Source organism: Candoia aspera, chromosome 2 (genome assembly GCF_035149785.1).
Source record: "Candoia aspera isolate rCanAsp1 chromosome 2, rCanAsp1.hap2, whole genome shotgun sequence".
Taxonomy (NCBI): domain Eukaryota; kingdom Metazoa; phylum Chordata; class Lepidosauria; order Squamata; family Boidae; genus Candoia; species Candoia aspera.
The window spans coordinates 262,559,190-262,575,381 of record NC_086154.1 but is presented as its reverse complement, the minus strand read 5'-3'; the positions used below and the strand labels follow the sequence as shown (position 1 = coordinate 262,575,381).

The following is a 16,192-nucleotide window of genomic DNA, read 5'->3' as shown; positions in this document are numbered from 1 at the left end:
GGAACAGCTTCCTTTCAGCTGCTTGTCTTTTAAACATTTTGTTGTTATTTTGCATTCAGCTCTGCAACTCTGATAGGATTTTATATTAAAATGACTGGATGTGTCTTCTGGGATTGTTGAGTGCAACTGAAGGCCTGTCAATTTTTTGAAGTAGTTTGGCAAGGTTTCTGTCACTCAGTGGTGTGACAATAAGTTGATTATGGTTTTGGAGCTAAGAATAAGCCAAAGAAAATGCAGTGTGAATCACACAATAGAGAGCTGGCTTAACCCCTTTTAGAGCTCCCTCACGAAAGGTGTTGTGTGGTGCGTTGTTAGGTGTAGGGGCTTTTTCAGCCGCTAAACTCCAGGTGGTAAATTTGATCTGGTTTCATGATAGGCCAAGGGTTAAAGAAAAGATCCATCAAATGCAGAAGAGGAGCACATAAAACTAATCCAGGCATCTGATCAGTGAGGCACTTTCAGGAGATCGGAGGCAGTTGATAAAATCGCAAAATGGTCCTTGCGGTTTGATGGGAGAGAAGGAAGATGTCAAACTCTCCAGAAGAATCAGGAACAGGGAGGAAAACGTTGTGCGCTAATCCCTGCACACTGCTAGCTTTGGACTGCTGCAGTTTACTAACTTCAGAAGTCTGGAGCAAGGACCTCAAACAATGAGCAGAGCCGGCTTTTAGAAGAAGGAACTCTGCCTCTTGTTTAGAGGAAGGGGCGTGCAGATAAACGCAGGGACCTTCCTATTGCTGAACTGAATTGAAGGAATGCAACACAATGGATGTACATGTGCCTTCCCTGCTCTCCCCCCACTTTGCTGGCACTATTCCTAGATTACTTCTTAAAGCAGAATTTGAGCCACAGAGAGCCTCTGTGGGCCTTCCCCTCTCTTTAGATGCCCAGAAGTGGCCCTGTTAGGCCACCCCGCACATCCTGCTGCTGAGCTGTCATCATCTGAGTCTCAGCGCTCCCTCCACTTGAGCCAAGAGGCTCGGGGACCCAAAATGCTTGGACGACTCTGCTGGAGCCCTGTACCAAAGCATGAGGTACCGACAGCACATTCCTCCCATCTCCAAAGGTTACTTTGTTGAGAGACGTCTTACGCAGATCGGCCGCTTCTTGCAAAATTCACGCACTACCTTCTCTTCCTAGGAAGATCTGCATTGCTCTGCATGACTCATACTGACGCAAGAGGGAAAGAAGCATCGCAGGGTTCAACCATCTGCTTAATTTCCCCCTTTCTAATAGTTCCTGTTATCCTTGGAAAGGACTCGGTAGGGCCCTTGCCTTGTTGAAGCCACACTCCACGCTTTCTCTTGCCTTCCTGGCAGTTCTCACCCTTCTCCATCCAGGTGCCTCCCAAGATGCCTTTCCAGTGCAAAAGTTTCTTTCTTTCTTTTTCTTAGTTGGGCTTCCAGTCTGCTTTAGGAAAGGTTGGGGAAGGGGGCTTCTCCAGGGAAAAACCAGGACTCCCTTTTACCTCTTATGGCTTATTGTCGGGTTTTAGTTACATGGAAGGACAAGTGCAATTTAATCAAAGTTCATAAAAAGGGATCCTGAAAATGCAAGACCCCAACCAAGAACCTAATTTAATTATGTCATCACTGTTCCTTCTCTGCAACATTTCCACCGGTCCTGCTCCTGCTCAGAGGAGCCCTTCTTTCCAAATCCTCCTTTCGGGCAGAACAGACCTTTTTCGCTAGTTTTCACCCCAAGGTCGGTGGCCTCTCCCCTGAATCCTCTCCCTTCCCATGTCATTGGGTCATGTCATTTCTCATCTCCCTCCTGCTCTCCTCCCTCTCAGGTTCCAAATGAATCATTTCATGAATTTTACAAGGTGGAGTTATTTGGTGCTTCCCAATTTAATACACAGTGTAATATAAGCCTGACCAGATAATCTATTTTTACCAAAGGTCAGAAAGGAAAGCGAGTGAAAGTTGGTTACAGGTAGTCCTTGTTTAATGACCACAATTGGGCCAGACTTTTGGTTGCTAAGCAGAGTGGTCATTAAGTGAATCTGACCCAATTTTACAATCTTTTTTGCAGCAGTTGTTAAGCAAATCATCGCAGACATTAAGCATACCATGTGGTCATTAAGCGAATCACGTGGTTCCCCATTGATTTTGCTTGCCAGAAGCCAGCTGGGAAGGTTGAAAATGGCAGTCACATGACCACGGGGTGCTGTGACAATCATAAATGCGAACCACTTGCCAAGCACCCAAATTGTGATCATGTGACCGCAGGGACGCTGTGATGGTCGTAAGTGAGGACCGATCGTAGGTTGGTTTTCCAGCACCGTTGTAAGTCCGAACTGACACTAAATGAATGATTGTTAAGCAAGGACTAGCTGTACTCCAGTGTTTTGAATCAGTTTTTATTTTTTACTAATATCATGCACGTTACTCAAGTTGACTATTTTGGTTATTTCTCCTTGATACCAAATTATTCGAATATTTTTTTCACACTTCCATTGCCTCTTTCTATCCATACGTCTGGTCTATTTTAAAGGTATAGTTAGTAAAAGTACCTTCTTACAAGGCACATGTTTAATTCTCTCTCTTTCTTCAAAGTCAATAAATTGAAACACCAGCCTCAAAAAAATCCTTTTTTCCCTCTGAGGCTCTCTTAAAAGTGATTAAAAAAAGGAAAAGATCGGCTTTTCAAACACCCTAATGCTATTGTACTTTTTAACTTTCATTTTTGCTTCGTCTGCATCAAATCATCTTTTACTATTTAAAATGAAAATTGGGTTTATTGAAACATTTCAATTTTGATTATTTTTTTTTAATAAAGATGTTGCCATCTAACTTAATGAAATCACTGGAACGAAATGAGTAAAAAGTTTGAAGAATACAATCATCTCGGAGCCCTGCAGATTTTATTAAATGCACAGCAGACAGAACTCGGGCACATTTCTTTAGGAGTGTCCCCCCTCCTCCCCCAATGTGCTGTCTTGGATCAATAGGGCGTGAAAAGCATGGCTTGTCAGGAATGACCTTTGCACCATTGGGCCAACCCTATTTCAGGCGATTTTCCAGCAGAATGAACTCTGCACGTTCTTCACGTTGCCGAGAGTTTTGCATTTGTGTTTGTCAGAAACTTCCTTTCTTTGCAAGAAAAGCGTTTTTCCAAGCAAAGCGCTGGGACCACATTGGCACTGCACTCGCTGGCAGTGTGGGGCAGTCAACACCTGCGTGCAGCTATGCTGGGGCCTGCCAGTCTCACCTGGTCCTCAGCCACATGCAAGGAAGTTGATTAGGCTGGAGAAAATGCAACGCCATCCGTTTTGTCAGTAAACCCGATTTCAAACCCTGGGATTTACAGGGACCCCAGAGGCCCTGCAAATGCAGACCACCAAATTAGATGCATGCACCCTTTTGTGCCCATAGAAAATGAGTTCACTACACTACCACTGAGAGCCTTCGCAAAAGTATTGAAGTGTGGCCTGAAAACTAATGTAAGGGATCCCCCTCGTGCAAATAGCACCATGGTCCATTTTGTGTTTGGCGGAGTGGAACATCGTCTTTTGAAAGGATTCTGATGCTCATCATCAGAATTAGTGGGCGTGTTTAGACCATTCAAGAGCCTGGCAGGACAAGCTATTATATATAAACTGCCAGCAAGCTCTGTTCCCCCTTGTACTGATGCTGCTGCCTAGCTTGGTAGTGAAAAGTCTTCAGGAAAACAGCCAAGTTTGGAAAATATCAAGAATCTAGCCATTCAGTTCTGAACTGTACACATTCTCTGCTACTGGGACATGTAAGAGAGCATGGCAAAGGCTGAAGAAGGGATCCATGTAAGCCTTCACAAAAGCTTGGGAAAGGGTGGCGATTCCTGGTTTGGAGAAGCATACCTAGCAGTAGTGAAGACCACACAGATGGAGATGAAAAGAGAACCAGAGGCCAGGGGACGAGGGATATGTTTTCAGTTGTATGTGGAAGGCAGTTGGTGTGAGTGTTTGTGTGTGTGTGTGTGTGTGTGTGAAAGGTGGTAGGCATGGACACTCCAATTGGGCCCTTATTCAATTGTTGGGGGACAGAAACTTCTGCTTTGTTCATGCCACAGGAGATGGGCCAGCCACTCCAGCTGAAATGTCTGAATTTTCAAAGAATATGATCTTTAAGGAATATGACAGCCAGAAGTCACTGTTCTGTGATAGTTAGAAAATTATTATCATTGTCATTAGAATTTAATTCTGCCTATTTTATATATAATTCAAGGCAGCAAATGTATCTAATACTCCTGCCTCCTTTTTTCCCCACAACAGCAACCCTGTGAGGTGGGTTGGGCTGAGAGAAAGGGACCGCCCAAGGTCACCCAGCCGGCTCTCGTGCCTAAAGGAGGCCCACAACTCACAGTCTCCCGGTTTCTAGGCCAGCACCTTCGCCACTAAAACAGCTGCTTTTCCCATTTCTCCTGTCTATATTCTCCATGCACCCTGCCTTTGCAGAGATTTCTCTCCAGTCCCACCCCAAATAATGGTGTATAGCTACCTCACTGTAACAGTAAAAATTTCAATTTCACACCACACAGACTTCACTGTCCCTTTTTCTCTGTTCGAGTTGCGAGGAAGCTCACACTCATTTTGGAATGTTTTCTGTTTTGTTTTGTGTTTAGAAAGTAGTTGAAGTTGGATAGGTTTTTCCACTGTTTCACATGCCAGACATGTAGATTCAGCCCTCTTTGCTAACTTCACATGATTGAAAATATACTTCCAGAACACGCCAGCCAAGTCTCCAGAACTGCAGAAATTAAGCATGGGGAAGATGGAGCGTTGTAGGGTCCTTATATCACTTGAAATTTGTATTCCTCTTTGGGATGAATCTTGCCTGCAGACTTGACTCAAATTGAGCAATCCCTCTGTGGCTGCATTCATATTGTATCAGCATCCCATGATTGATCACTATTTGCTGTGCTTTACTATTCCCTTTCACTGAAGAAGTGCTTGATAAAACTTACTTGTTTGGACCTTGCTTTAAATGCAGTGACATCTTTCAGCCAGCTTTTAGTAGCAGTTGCCCAAGATGATTTGCAATCCTGTTTCAAGATTCCAACCATCTTTCATTATGTCCGGAATGAAATTCTTTGGGGGGCATGTCACGGCGGCGGCCTTTCCTTATGGTAATTTGATGGGGATTGGAGAGAAGCATGAATGTATGAAAAACCTACGAATTGTACTAATATGAAAAGTATCCAGGCAAAGACTCAGATGGAATTAAGTTTAATAAGATGCTGGTATATTCACACCCCATAGAGATTCAATTCTGGCGCTATATGCTGATATAATGAGATCAGCCGCATCCCATGATCTACCGTGCTCAAAACCAGAACATTCCTCAAAACCAGAAAATTTAGAAAGGCATAATGAACAGTATATATTGGAGTTGAGGACATTCAGGGTCAGACGCTCACTTGGAAGACTTCATGTGGATCCTTCTGCCTCCCGCTCTTGGTCCCTTGGAGAGGAGATCAGGATGATACGGGATAATCCATATAACCCGTCCTGAGTGATGGAAGCTCTCCGATTCAGTTCTGTTTGGCCTCGTCCCTGGAATAAGGGGGTTCTGAGGCCACTGTCTTTGAAACACTTTTTCCATCGGTCACACCTTGTTTACGACATCTGCATCTTCACAGGCGTTTTGTGGAACCCTTTGCACAAACTCCCCTTGAGCTTCTGCCCTCCGTGTGCGGTTGGCCGGTCTGTGATTTCTTTCTCTTCTCTCTCCTCTCCCGTAAGTCACTGCAATGTTTATGGGTCCGTTGCTTGAAGGGATGGGGAAGAAATGAAATTGGGCCTGCAGGTTATAACCTCCATTCTTCTCCAAGGATCTCGGTGAAGAAATAGGCCCGCCCTACTAAGAGCAACAGGGGAGTCACCTATCTGCAATTCCAGTCCCAAATGTAGGAACGTTATGCCTTTCCCCGTCTTCCCAGCGCCTGCTTCATGCAATTGGAGAAATGGGATTATTCATTCTGAGATGAAGGGGAATCTGTACTTCACTGGGAGATTTCTACACTTCCTACCTAGTCAGCATCACACCCACACTACTGCTTCGAAGAGCAACAGCCCTAATCCGCCTTGGGTGGCCAGATTCATAGTGGGAATGGATGGAAGATATCCGAGGGGAGCACAGACCGGGGGACTTTCAGCCGGCTGCAGAAACCTCATGAGAAGGGCTTGGAGAAGCGGCACCAGAGGAGGTATTGGAAGATACTGAGTAACAGACGGAAGTGATGCCAAGGAGTCTGCGTCGGAACTGCCTGAAGGAGAGAGGTGGGAGTCACAGCAGCTTCTGAGACCAAAATGATTGAGTCGTGCGGAGATGTTGCCAGGCATAGGGTTCAGCAGACCTTTCATTCTAAGGGAAGTCTAGGGAGATGAAGCTTACAGGGGTGGGTAGATTGCACACTCAGAGCAACTCTGCCAATTTCTGCAAGCCTGCCTCCTCTGGAAGATTAACGGGGGTCCTGGAATTCCAAAGCATTGCACATCCAGCAGCGCACGTTAGCCCAGTGCTTAGAATCAAAGCTGATTCCTCCCTAAAAGTTATTCAGCAACTGTCTTCAGCAACTCTCAATCCCCTGGCTTTTGGAGTTCCTGAACTTGCTTAACCAGCTGCATTTCATACAGACTTTTAAATCTCCACTTGGCTTACCTCCCACTCCCAAAGTGTGAGTTTCACCGAGGGTCTTCCCTTCATTGATATATGTTTCTGTCCGGATAAGTCTGAAGATTAACTAGCTTGAGGTCTGTAAATACGAAGAGTGCGGATCTGTGTGTTGCACGTGTGTTTCTTCAAATCTAAAATCTGAAGCAAAGCTGTGTTGAATTATTGATGCCAAATGCATGCTCAGTAATGCCGCCCTGTAACTGGAATGGATGCCCTTCCAGCAGGGCCCAGAGCTCTCCAAAGTGCATGTTAATAAGCAGAAAGATAGCCTACCACGACTGCAGTCTGGGATGATTTACAAATCAAGCTTCTGGGGGGTGGGGGAAATAAATGTGTCAGTACTTACGGCCTCGATTCAGACTGTTCTCTTGACTTGCATCTTGGCTGCTGCTTTCAAAGCAGAGTTTTAGCTACAGGATGGCCAAATTAGTTGCGTTTGCCCGAGAAAGGCCTTACATTTCTCACCAAGGCAGTCTGAACCCAGGTCAGCTGAAGCTTGTGATGCAGGGGCTGATAAGGGGTGCAGGGAAGCTGGCACGTAGCAAACCCTGACACGTAGCAGGTGCTTGGGACTCACCCAGGCCTGGTCTTGGCAAGGGTCAGGCAGAACCAGTGGCAAAGCGGAGCTTGGATTTGAACCCAGGCCTCCTGAGTATGGACCAGAATTTAAACCCTAGATTTGCTGGTTCTTCACTTGCCACCTTTCCTGGGTCTGTGATGCATCATCTCATTCAAACAGTTCTCAGTTTGGGGAACCCACCACGGTCATGGGCTGAGTTTTTCCAAGTTTTTGTAATCTCAGCTATTCATTTGAATTGACCCAGTCTTTCAGGGGTGCCTGCAAGGTGTGGTCAAAAACGGGAGGATGGCAGCCTCGATGGTGCAACTGAAGCTTGGCCTGTTTTTTGTATGTGACATTCCTTTCAGTTGGTGGGGCTGTGTCTCTGTCTGTCCATGTGGCCGCAGATCATACTGAAGGCAGCTACTGCATTTTCAGCAGCAGGCAAATTTTATTCAAGCATTTCAGTCAAACATGGAGGTGGGGGGGGACCTTTCCCATTGTAAACACTGAGCAAGTGGGTGGCCAGTAGGGGGACACACTTGGCTGTCATGCCCAGCCAGTCACTACAACCAGAGATGGTCCCATTTCCATCCAAGCTTTTGTGAAGTCCCCTTCCATTTGTAATACAGAGGTCCACAAGGGTCCATCACTGCTATCACGGTTCTTCTTCTGCTCCCAGCCCTTGCCTGTCCCCAAGAAGGACTGTTGTCTCCGAAGGCACTGTCACAGCTTGCCAGTGACACACAGACACACCCACATGTCCAGTGAGAGCTCCACAGGCCGTGTTCCACTGTGCTGCAATCCACGATGTGCCCGGAATGCTGTAGGTCGCCACCAGACACCAGGTTTTGAGCCTTCCAACAAGCTGATAGATCTTCAGCTCCGACTCAGACTCCCTGTGATTATTTGGGACACTTTGCAGCTCTGATCCTCCTTCCTGGCCCCCGAGATTCGAAAAGAAGGAATGATAAATAGGAGGCTGCTGGGAACAGAGATTGCCTGGGTAGAAAGAGTTGATTTATGGGGAAAGATTAAAATGTGTCTCGTTTCCAGAACAATGACACAAAGAGGTACAGCGCAGCCTTCAGATGCTGAAGGGTGTTAATGCAGGGGGTTCAAAAGGAGGAGGCAGAGGCCATTGCTCCCCGTAAGCAATGGCCTGGCTGGCGAACAACAAACTGAGAATTCTCTGTTTCTGTGTTTTCTGCCTGCTGCTGTTAAACTTTACACTCCAGGTTCCCAGGGGGCACTCATGGTATGCCTACCGACATCTTCCCGTGCCACCTGATTTTAGGGAATCTTTTTTACTGCTGTTGCTTTTAAAGATGCTTTCATTTTTCAGAAAGGAAGCCAAGCCCAGCACTAGTCTCCAGAAAAATTCCACCAATATCTACGAGCTATGCAGGGAATTGATTAAAGAAGAAAAATAATGTTGGGGCACACTGAGATAGTTGAAAACATACGGGCAAATTTCACCAATCTGCCTTCGATTCCGTATGTGTTTTGTGATTGCCCATGTCCACCAGCCATTTTGTGGCTTGTAAAAAATATGTTCACTGGCCAGACAACTGGGGGAGTTCTCTTTTGTCCCACAAGCTCGTTTGAGCAAAGGGCTGTTCCTTCTACGTGCCTTGTTCTCTGGACTTTTATAAGCACCGGTGGTGTGATATGATGCAGTAAGGATATGCAAACCAAAATATGCGGGAAGAGGATCCTTATATTTACAAACAGAAGTTCTGTAGGCTCCTTCTGGCATTGCAAGAGAAAGAAATACAAGTGCTTTGCAAATTGTGACCCCGTGGGTAAAGGGGGGGGGCAAAATTTCTGAGATTTGGGCCTCATCAAAGAATAAGCTGAAATCCTCTCCCTTCACTTCTAATTATCAACATATTGGGTTTTTTCCTTCTTATATCAGAGAGCGTTTGGTCACCCAAAGCCCCATCTAAAGCCTGAAACGGTGGTCCAGGGTTTAGGCTTATGGTTTCTGGCATTTGCCAGATATTCATGGATATCTCCGGAGGAACCGTGTATGGATGAGGTAGCTGCGGGAATCGCTCTGTGCTGCCACAGGCCAGCTCATACCCCGGAAATGCCTTTTGCATCCACCATTGGACCTCACTACTGTATCCCGAAACCCCGCAGAGCTGCTTGGGTGGAATTATACCCACTGGGCTTTCGCGTTTCATGAAGCACAAAAAAGAACGGGCACACAAGCTTGCGCATAGAAGGAGGCAGGCAACGTCTTTGAGTTGCATGCATAAGCCAGCATTATACATTCCTTTGCATCACTGCTGGGTCTTTGGTTTGGCTCTGATGGATGCGCGTGAACTTTGATCTCTCATCCCTCCACCCGCCGCCAGCCCCGCCACTTCCTTGCCGTCCAACTGGGCACCCAATTGTGAGCCGCTTCGACATTTGCAGTGGCTGCCCTCTTTCTGGGTGCCCATCTCCTTTCCCTGTGACCAGATTGCAAGAAGAAGAGAAACCTCCAGCAAAGATGAGCAGAGAAGGACAGGCCTCTTCACCCCAAAGGGATGCACGCCATGCAGGCCGTTGAAGTCACTCACCTCGGCCCCCTCTGCCTTTGAATCCTCCCAGCTAATTTGCTACGGCGAAAAGGACCTTTGGCTCCTTCCCTGTAAAACCAGGGCATGCTGTCATCAGCAGCTTATGGCCCATAATTAGTATTTGTGAAGCATTTAGGTGTGGAAGGTGCACGAGGAGCACAAAGCAACCTCATATTGGCTGGAAAGGCTGCTTGAATCCAAAGGCAATTCATGCGCCACGAATAAATCACTCAGAAGTTTATTTTTATGTTTCTGCTCCGATTTCTGACATAAACCTTTTTATTTCCTTGGGAACACGTGCTGAAATAAAAGCAAAACCGTGCAATTACTAATCTCCGGTGCTATATTACGCAAACGCTTTGTCGAAATGCCATCACCTTTTCACAGAACCAGTGCTGTGGGTTTCTAGACATTTATGGTTGAAGAATAAATTTTTGGAGACTGTAGATGAAAAGATATTGCTAAACATGATGATCAGATAATATCTGACACTGCCTGTTTAAGGAAATAAACATATATCTCCCTGCTGTAGCATTTATGATGCCAATAAATCTCATTAATTTATTTTTTTTTCCCCAGTGGTGGAACTCTTATTGACTTCTATAGATATCAGATGGGCTTGCAGTTGTGCCAGTTTCTGTGTTGCGGGAACAAAATCATCTTATTTCAGCTGAGTGTGAAAATCAAAAATATAATGCAGCAGAATCTAAAGCTTTAAAGCTATTGTCACATCTTTTGAAGCTTTGCGATTTAGACTGCCATTTACTGACAGAAGTGTATTCAAAATACAGTGTCAGATTTTCCAAATACAGCATCAGTCTGTTTGATGAAGTCTTTTCATATAACCAGTCAAAAAGTCCATTGGGTTGCAGTTTTCCATTCGTTGGCTTTGGGAAAACCCTGTAGCATTTCTTCTCTACCATATATTTAATAACCTCTTTGCACCCTCCTCATCACTTTCCTAGACAACTCACCCACTGTAGCAGCTCTTACACAGTAGCCTGTAGCAGACTTTCCTGGGTGAGGCTTACAAATGTTGGACTCCATTAACTGGAGGGGGTTCCCAGCTGAGGGAGGCCAATACGAATGTCTTTTGCTCCAGTGGCTTCTTGCCAGTGGCCTGCAGATCTTTCCACCAATGAAGTCTTTGGCTCTGCAGGAAGATGAGATGTTCCTCATCTGGGCCTGCCCACAGCAGTGGCTTCGATACAGCCCCACAATCAGGAGTGAATCACAAATGCCAGGAGAATGGAGGAGATTCAGGGAGCTGAGGATCGAGCCAAAGGAGTATTTGAAATAAACAATGGGGAGCTTCACAGTGGTGGGGTAGGGAAGGAGAAGCCATAATAAAGGTACTTCTCCATAAGGGTGAAGTAGATGGGGAGGACAGATCCTAGCTGAAAGATAAATGTCTCCAACGGAAGAGAATCTACAGTATGTAGTTCATGGTTGACCTCTTGGGCACTTGGTGTTCTCTGAGCTTGGTGGCTTTCCTGCAGATGTTTCGTTACCAAGCAAAAGATCGAGAATCCAGTAGCGCTTCTTCCGACTGGCCTATTTTATTAAAAGGCATCAGCTTTTGCAGGCTGCAGTTCACGTTATCAGGCGACGAAAGCTTCTGCCTAAGGTGGCTCCCCTCCTGCGGTGTTCGTGACCGGGCTAAGTGACACCCCCCGACGGTGCTGATGATGTTACCTGGCTCTGTAATAAAACGTCTGCAGGAAAACTGCCAAGCTCAGAGAAGATCGGGGAACCCACGATGCGTGATTACTTTGGGAGTTTCACCCATAAGGACCTACAACAGGATCTACTGTAGTCGTACATATAAGAGGGTGGCTGCCTGTGCTACGGAAACATCGCAAATCATTCTGTCCTTTCTCGGATGATGTCAGAAAAGGATGGGAAGCCATGGTTCGAATCACGTGTAGGCAGATTGAGTTTCAAAAGGAGGAAAGATGTGTGTCCTAATCGTAGAATCAGAGGAGTTCCTGTCCTCCTCTTAGTCGGACTAGTAATTAGTCCAGTAAAACTGAACTAATTCCTTGGGTGTCCCAAAACTAATCCACCTCTTTCCAGACAGAACTCTGGAAGTTGTCCTCTCGGTCCTTTGGAGCATCCCTGGTTATCCACTTTGGGCCCCACACCAAGTGATTCCGGCCCAGGCTCCTGTAACCCCATGGGAGCTAGCCAATTCCAGAAAGGTCCCCACTTCTGTGGAAGGTCCCACATGCTTGCGTATCATGCCAGCGACGATGCTAAACGCACGAAAGAAACTTCCAGACTTGGGGAACGTCAAGGCCATCTTGGTTTTACACTGGAGGTGGATTTTTTTGGCAGTTCTTGGTTTCTGCTGATCTCAAAAGGGAGCACAAAATCCAGTGAGCAGACCTGGCCCTTTCAGAGTTCAGCATTATATGCAAAGGATATCGCTTTCCAGTCCCGGCTTCATTTGGAGAAAAGCTGCGTTCTTCACCCAGCGCAAATGGGCAGTTTCCCTTTAAATACTTCCTTTGAAATAAATGTGGAAGGAACGGCTTTGTGCGGTTAAAGAGTGCTCCTAGCTGGCTCTGCTGCCTGAAGGCAAATGCTTTGTGATGGCACCTGACAAGCTGGACAGACTGTTCTATCAGGGGATTAACCACTAAATAGCCAAAAGGAGCATTTTTCCCTATCAGATAAGACCGCTTGGCAGATTGGGCTTGCTTTCTTGCATATAGAGCCTTGATGTCAAATAGACTGATTTCCAATACCCAGCCTTTTAAATAATCTTCCCTATATTTGCTGCTCCTGTAATCTGCCAAATCTTTTAATTTTCCCTGATAGCAGCAATGCTGGAGAACTTAGATAAACTTGCTGCAGAAATTAACTCCAGGGTGGTTTGCCCCCCAAATGCAGGCATGACGCGTTGGCTTTTGCTGGAGTTTTTTCTCTTCTACGCTCCCTGCAGCCTCAGAGCTGATTGCAAGCACAGACCCCTGACTAGCAACTTGGGGATTCAGGAAACGAGGCAGCGCAGGCCAAGCTGGGCCACGGGGTGTATTTGCCAGTGGTGCAGGGGGTGGGAGTGGGGGGAAGCCAGGTCGTATTTGTGACAGCCTGTTTATTCCTAGCCCATCTTAATTAGATCTGGAGGTCATTATTAACACTTAATGCGCAGCTTCTGCTCAGGGTGTGGGTGGGATTTAATTGTGTCTTTAAAAAAACAGGAACTCTCTCAATACTCCACCTGAGACCATAACGTTCTGCAGCTTATGCCTAACTAGGTCTCAAAAGGATTCGGATTAACTGAGGAAGATCCATAGGGCATTTTAATAATATTTGGGCAGCTCAATGAAAGGGTGCAAAGCAGACAGTGAAAAAACCCAGAAGTCACGCGTGGTGGGGTGGGCGGCTTGTATCGGGCAGAAGGAATAACCCTGAGGGACGGGGGGAAGAGCCACAACCAAGACAGCGGTCAGATAAAAGAAATCTAGGTCTGGGGCAGAACTGTAACCTGAGGAAGCGTCTCAGACAAGCCCCTCCCCAGTTCTCACCAAGATAAAGGGAGGGGGGGGAGGTGCATTCAGACTGGCAAGATTCGGTTACTGTAACCTTATAATGAAAGTAATATTGGCCTTCATGACTTTGGTTTCCTAGTCTGGTCTACCTTGAAGGGCTGACAAAACCCAACTTCTTAAAGAAATGTACGATGATGCTGAAGTGGGTCTGTTTAAACACTCTCAGTTTCACCTGCTGTTTTATCAGTGATCCTCCACATCTCTAGAGATGGATGAACGAAACATTACTGCCACTTCTTCCCCCTGTTAATACCAGTTCCTTCCAAAGACATGGGCACCTTCTGCATTACGTGTATAATTTTCAACTATATCTTGAAAAATTAAAAATAAAAAAGAGGGAAAAAAAGATTAAGGAAAATGTGAAAGTTTAAACAGTTGCAGAACAGTATCATTCAAGGGCAGAAGTATGTAAGTTCTTGTTCTTTTATGAGCAAAAAAAAAAAAAAAAATAGAAGTGTCAAAAAATGTAAGGGGAAAAAAAAAAACAAAGACCTGGGCACCAAGCAGGGGATTGGAGCAGATGACTTCTGGCATGTCTTCCAGCCCTGAGATTCGCTGAAATGGGGTGGGTGGAATCTCCCTGATGGAGGAGACTAGAATGAATGTCTTGGGGGCTGGGTATCAAGATGTCTGTTGGGGCCAGTAAAGAAAACTGGTCAGGCAGAGGAGAAGAGAAGCGTTGGCCTGGGATAGTGGAAGAGTTAGCGTGCTAGGAGGTCTCGGCAGTTGGCATGGAGGACATCATGCAATCCACTCCTGTGTTATTCTCTCTCCAGGTACGAGACTTCCCTCTTAGACCTGGTGGCTTCAATGAGCCCAAGGCCGGAGCATCCCTGTGGCAAAAGTTACAGCCTCCCCAAAGGGATCCAGCCCCAGGGCAGGAGCTGCAGGAAACCTGGCTGGGATTGGAGGCCCTGCAGGGCCAAGAACGGAGTGGCGGATTTGGAAGAAAGCCGGATTTTGGAGGACATCTTTTTCATTTGATGGGCTCGGCGCTCACCACCACCACCAGGATGAATCCGAAGACCTCCTTCCTTTCTCTTTCTCATCTGGGTGTGTTTACGTGTCAGGATATTGGTTTTAAATTATTTGTCTGACGAATGATTGTCTCCTCTCTCCCCGTAGAAAATTGAACACGGTAGCTCCCCTCTCCGACTTCTGAATCATGTTAGAGAAGCATCCTTTGGAACGAGCTGCCTGGAGCGTTAGTGGAACATTTCTGGGTTTTCCCCCGCCCCCCCTGGGGACTTTCTTGCAGGATTCCATTGCTGAAGGGGGACAAAAAGTCATGCCATTGTGAAAAGGGTTGGTGTTTCCTTGTTGACTTTTAGCTGTGAAAACTGGTTTCCGGGGCTTCATCTCTCTCCACCTCACGTGCAAAAGCACCCTCCAGCTGTGTAATGTTCCTTTTGGAAAGCAGCCTGTTGAAGTGGAAGGTGCTGTTTGTGCACCCCCAGTACATTGCTGGGAGCTTCCATCAAGGGTTGTTTCACTGGTCTTCTGGGCAGGCCACTTACAGTTGCTCTCTACCCTTAAATGATGGTTTCCCAGTTAATGAACCTTTTATAGAAGAAGCCTCTTTAAAAAAGAAAAATGAATCAAGGTGCATTGGAGGTAGCATACCTGAAATGCTGCCACCCCTCCTCCTCTTTCTTTTTGCTTCCTCTCTTAACAAAATTGGGCATCTTTTCAATCTGAGCGGCTACATTCATGGCCCACATCCACAGAGAGAGCACCAGGCTTGTAGGCAAAATTAGTTCACTAAGTGTTTTCTTGGACTAAAGACTTTTTTCTCCCTTTTGCAGCCTCACTCCTTGACGTTGTAAATAAAGACAAATCAGTAATTATTTCCACTCACCCCGGTAATGCACGTTTCGCCTTCCAAGTTTAATTATTCATGCTGTATCTATTTCAGTTTGTTTTAAAAGATGCTTCCCCTTGCTGCTGCCCAGTTACTTAAAGAAAGATGTAGAATTGGTTAAAACAAAATGACTGCAGAGTCCAGGATCAGCAGTCATTTTCCACTCAGTGTAGCTGTCCTGTTGTATCTGAATGGTAGCCAGTGGCATGACAGAGGCAACACAACATAAAACACAGCAGCAGAGAAGGAAGCAGGCGGCCACTGTGGGATCAACCCTGAGATCTCGTAGGCTCCTGCTCCTCCTCTGAGCCTTCCTCGGGTCAGGCACCAGCCCTCCCAAGGGAGCAACCATTGATGGGGGCCTGAAGATGTTCTAGTGGTGGGGCAGGGGGTCCACCATTCATTGGTTTAGACCAGTGAAGTGGAGAGGTGCTTGGTTTTCCTCACAGCATTTCACAAGCTGCTGTTCTTCAGGCATGATGTCTGAGATTCTTCTGTTTCATGAGGTGGTAGGAACCCCAGAAGAACTGCGAAGTTAAATTATGTCCTAGGCCTCTTCCATAGGATGAGATTACGGGTTAAAACAGGAAAGGCTGAATTCTGGAATCTATTGCTGGCTTTGGACTGGTCTCAGTGTAAGACTGTCCAACCGATTCCTTATGTTCTGGCTCAACCCTGGTTCTGTGCCCTTGGGGGAGTCGGGCACTGGGTGTTCTAAAACAGGGTTGGGGGGCCTTGTGCAGCCCATAGGAAGTGCCTTCCTGCGTAGTTCTGGAATGGCCTCTGGCATGGATTAGCCACAGCTGCCCCAAGAACTGGGTGGCACTCTCTTTTCACTTCATAGTCCCCCCCGCCCCCTTGTTTTTGCCATGTTGTCATTGGAGTTGCAAAAATGATGAGGAACTAACATATCCCCTTCTTAGCAACTCTATGCTGGAAACAACATTTGCTTCTGGTGTTGCATCTCAGGTGACCCGTCATTCTGC

At 46.4% G+C, this 16,192-nt stretch overlaps 1 protein-coding gene across 1 annotated transcript in view; it reads left to right on the top strand.

Annotated features, from left to right (window-relative positions):
• Positions 1–15,198, top strand: part of KIAA1328 (KIAA1328 ortholog) — a 115,805-nt gene extending 100,607 nt beyond the window's left edge. Inside the window, exon 6 of the mRNA XM_063295876.1 lies at positions 14,122–15,198. Coding sequence (XP_063151946.1) covers positions 14,122–14,329 — 208 coding nt within the window. The 3' untranslated portion in view covers positions 14,330–15,198. The remainder of the gene's footprint in view (positions 1–14,121) is intronic.
• The last annotated feature ends 994 nt before the right edge of the window (positions 15,199–16,192 follow it).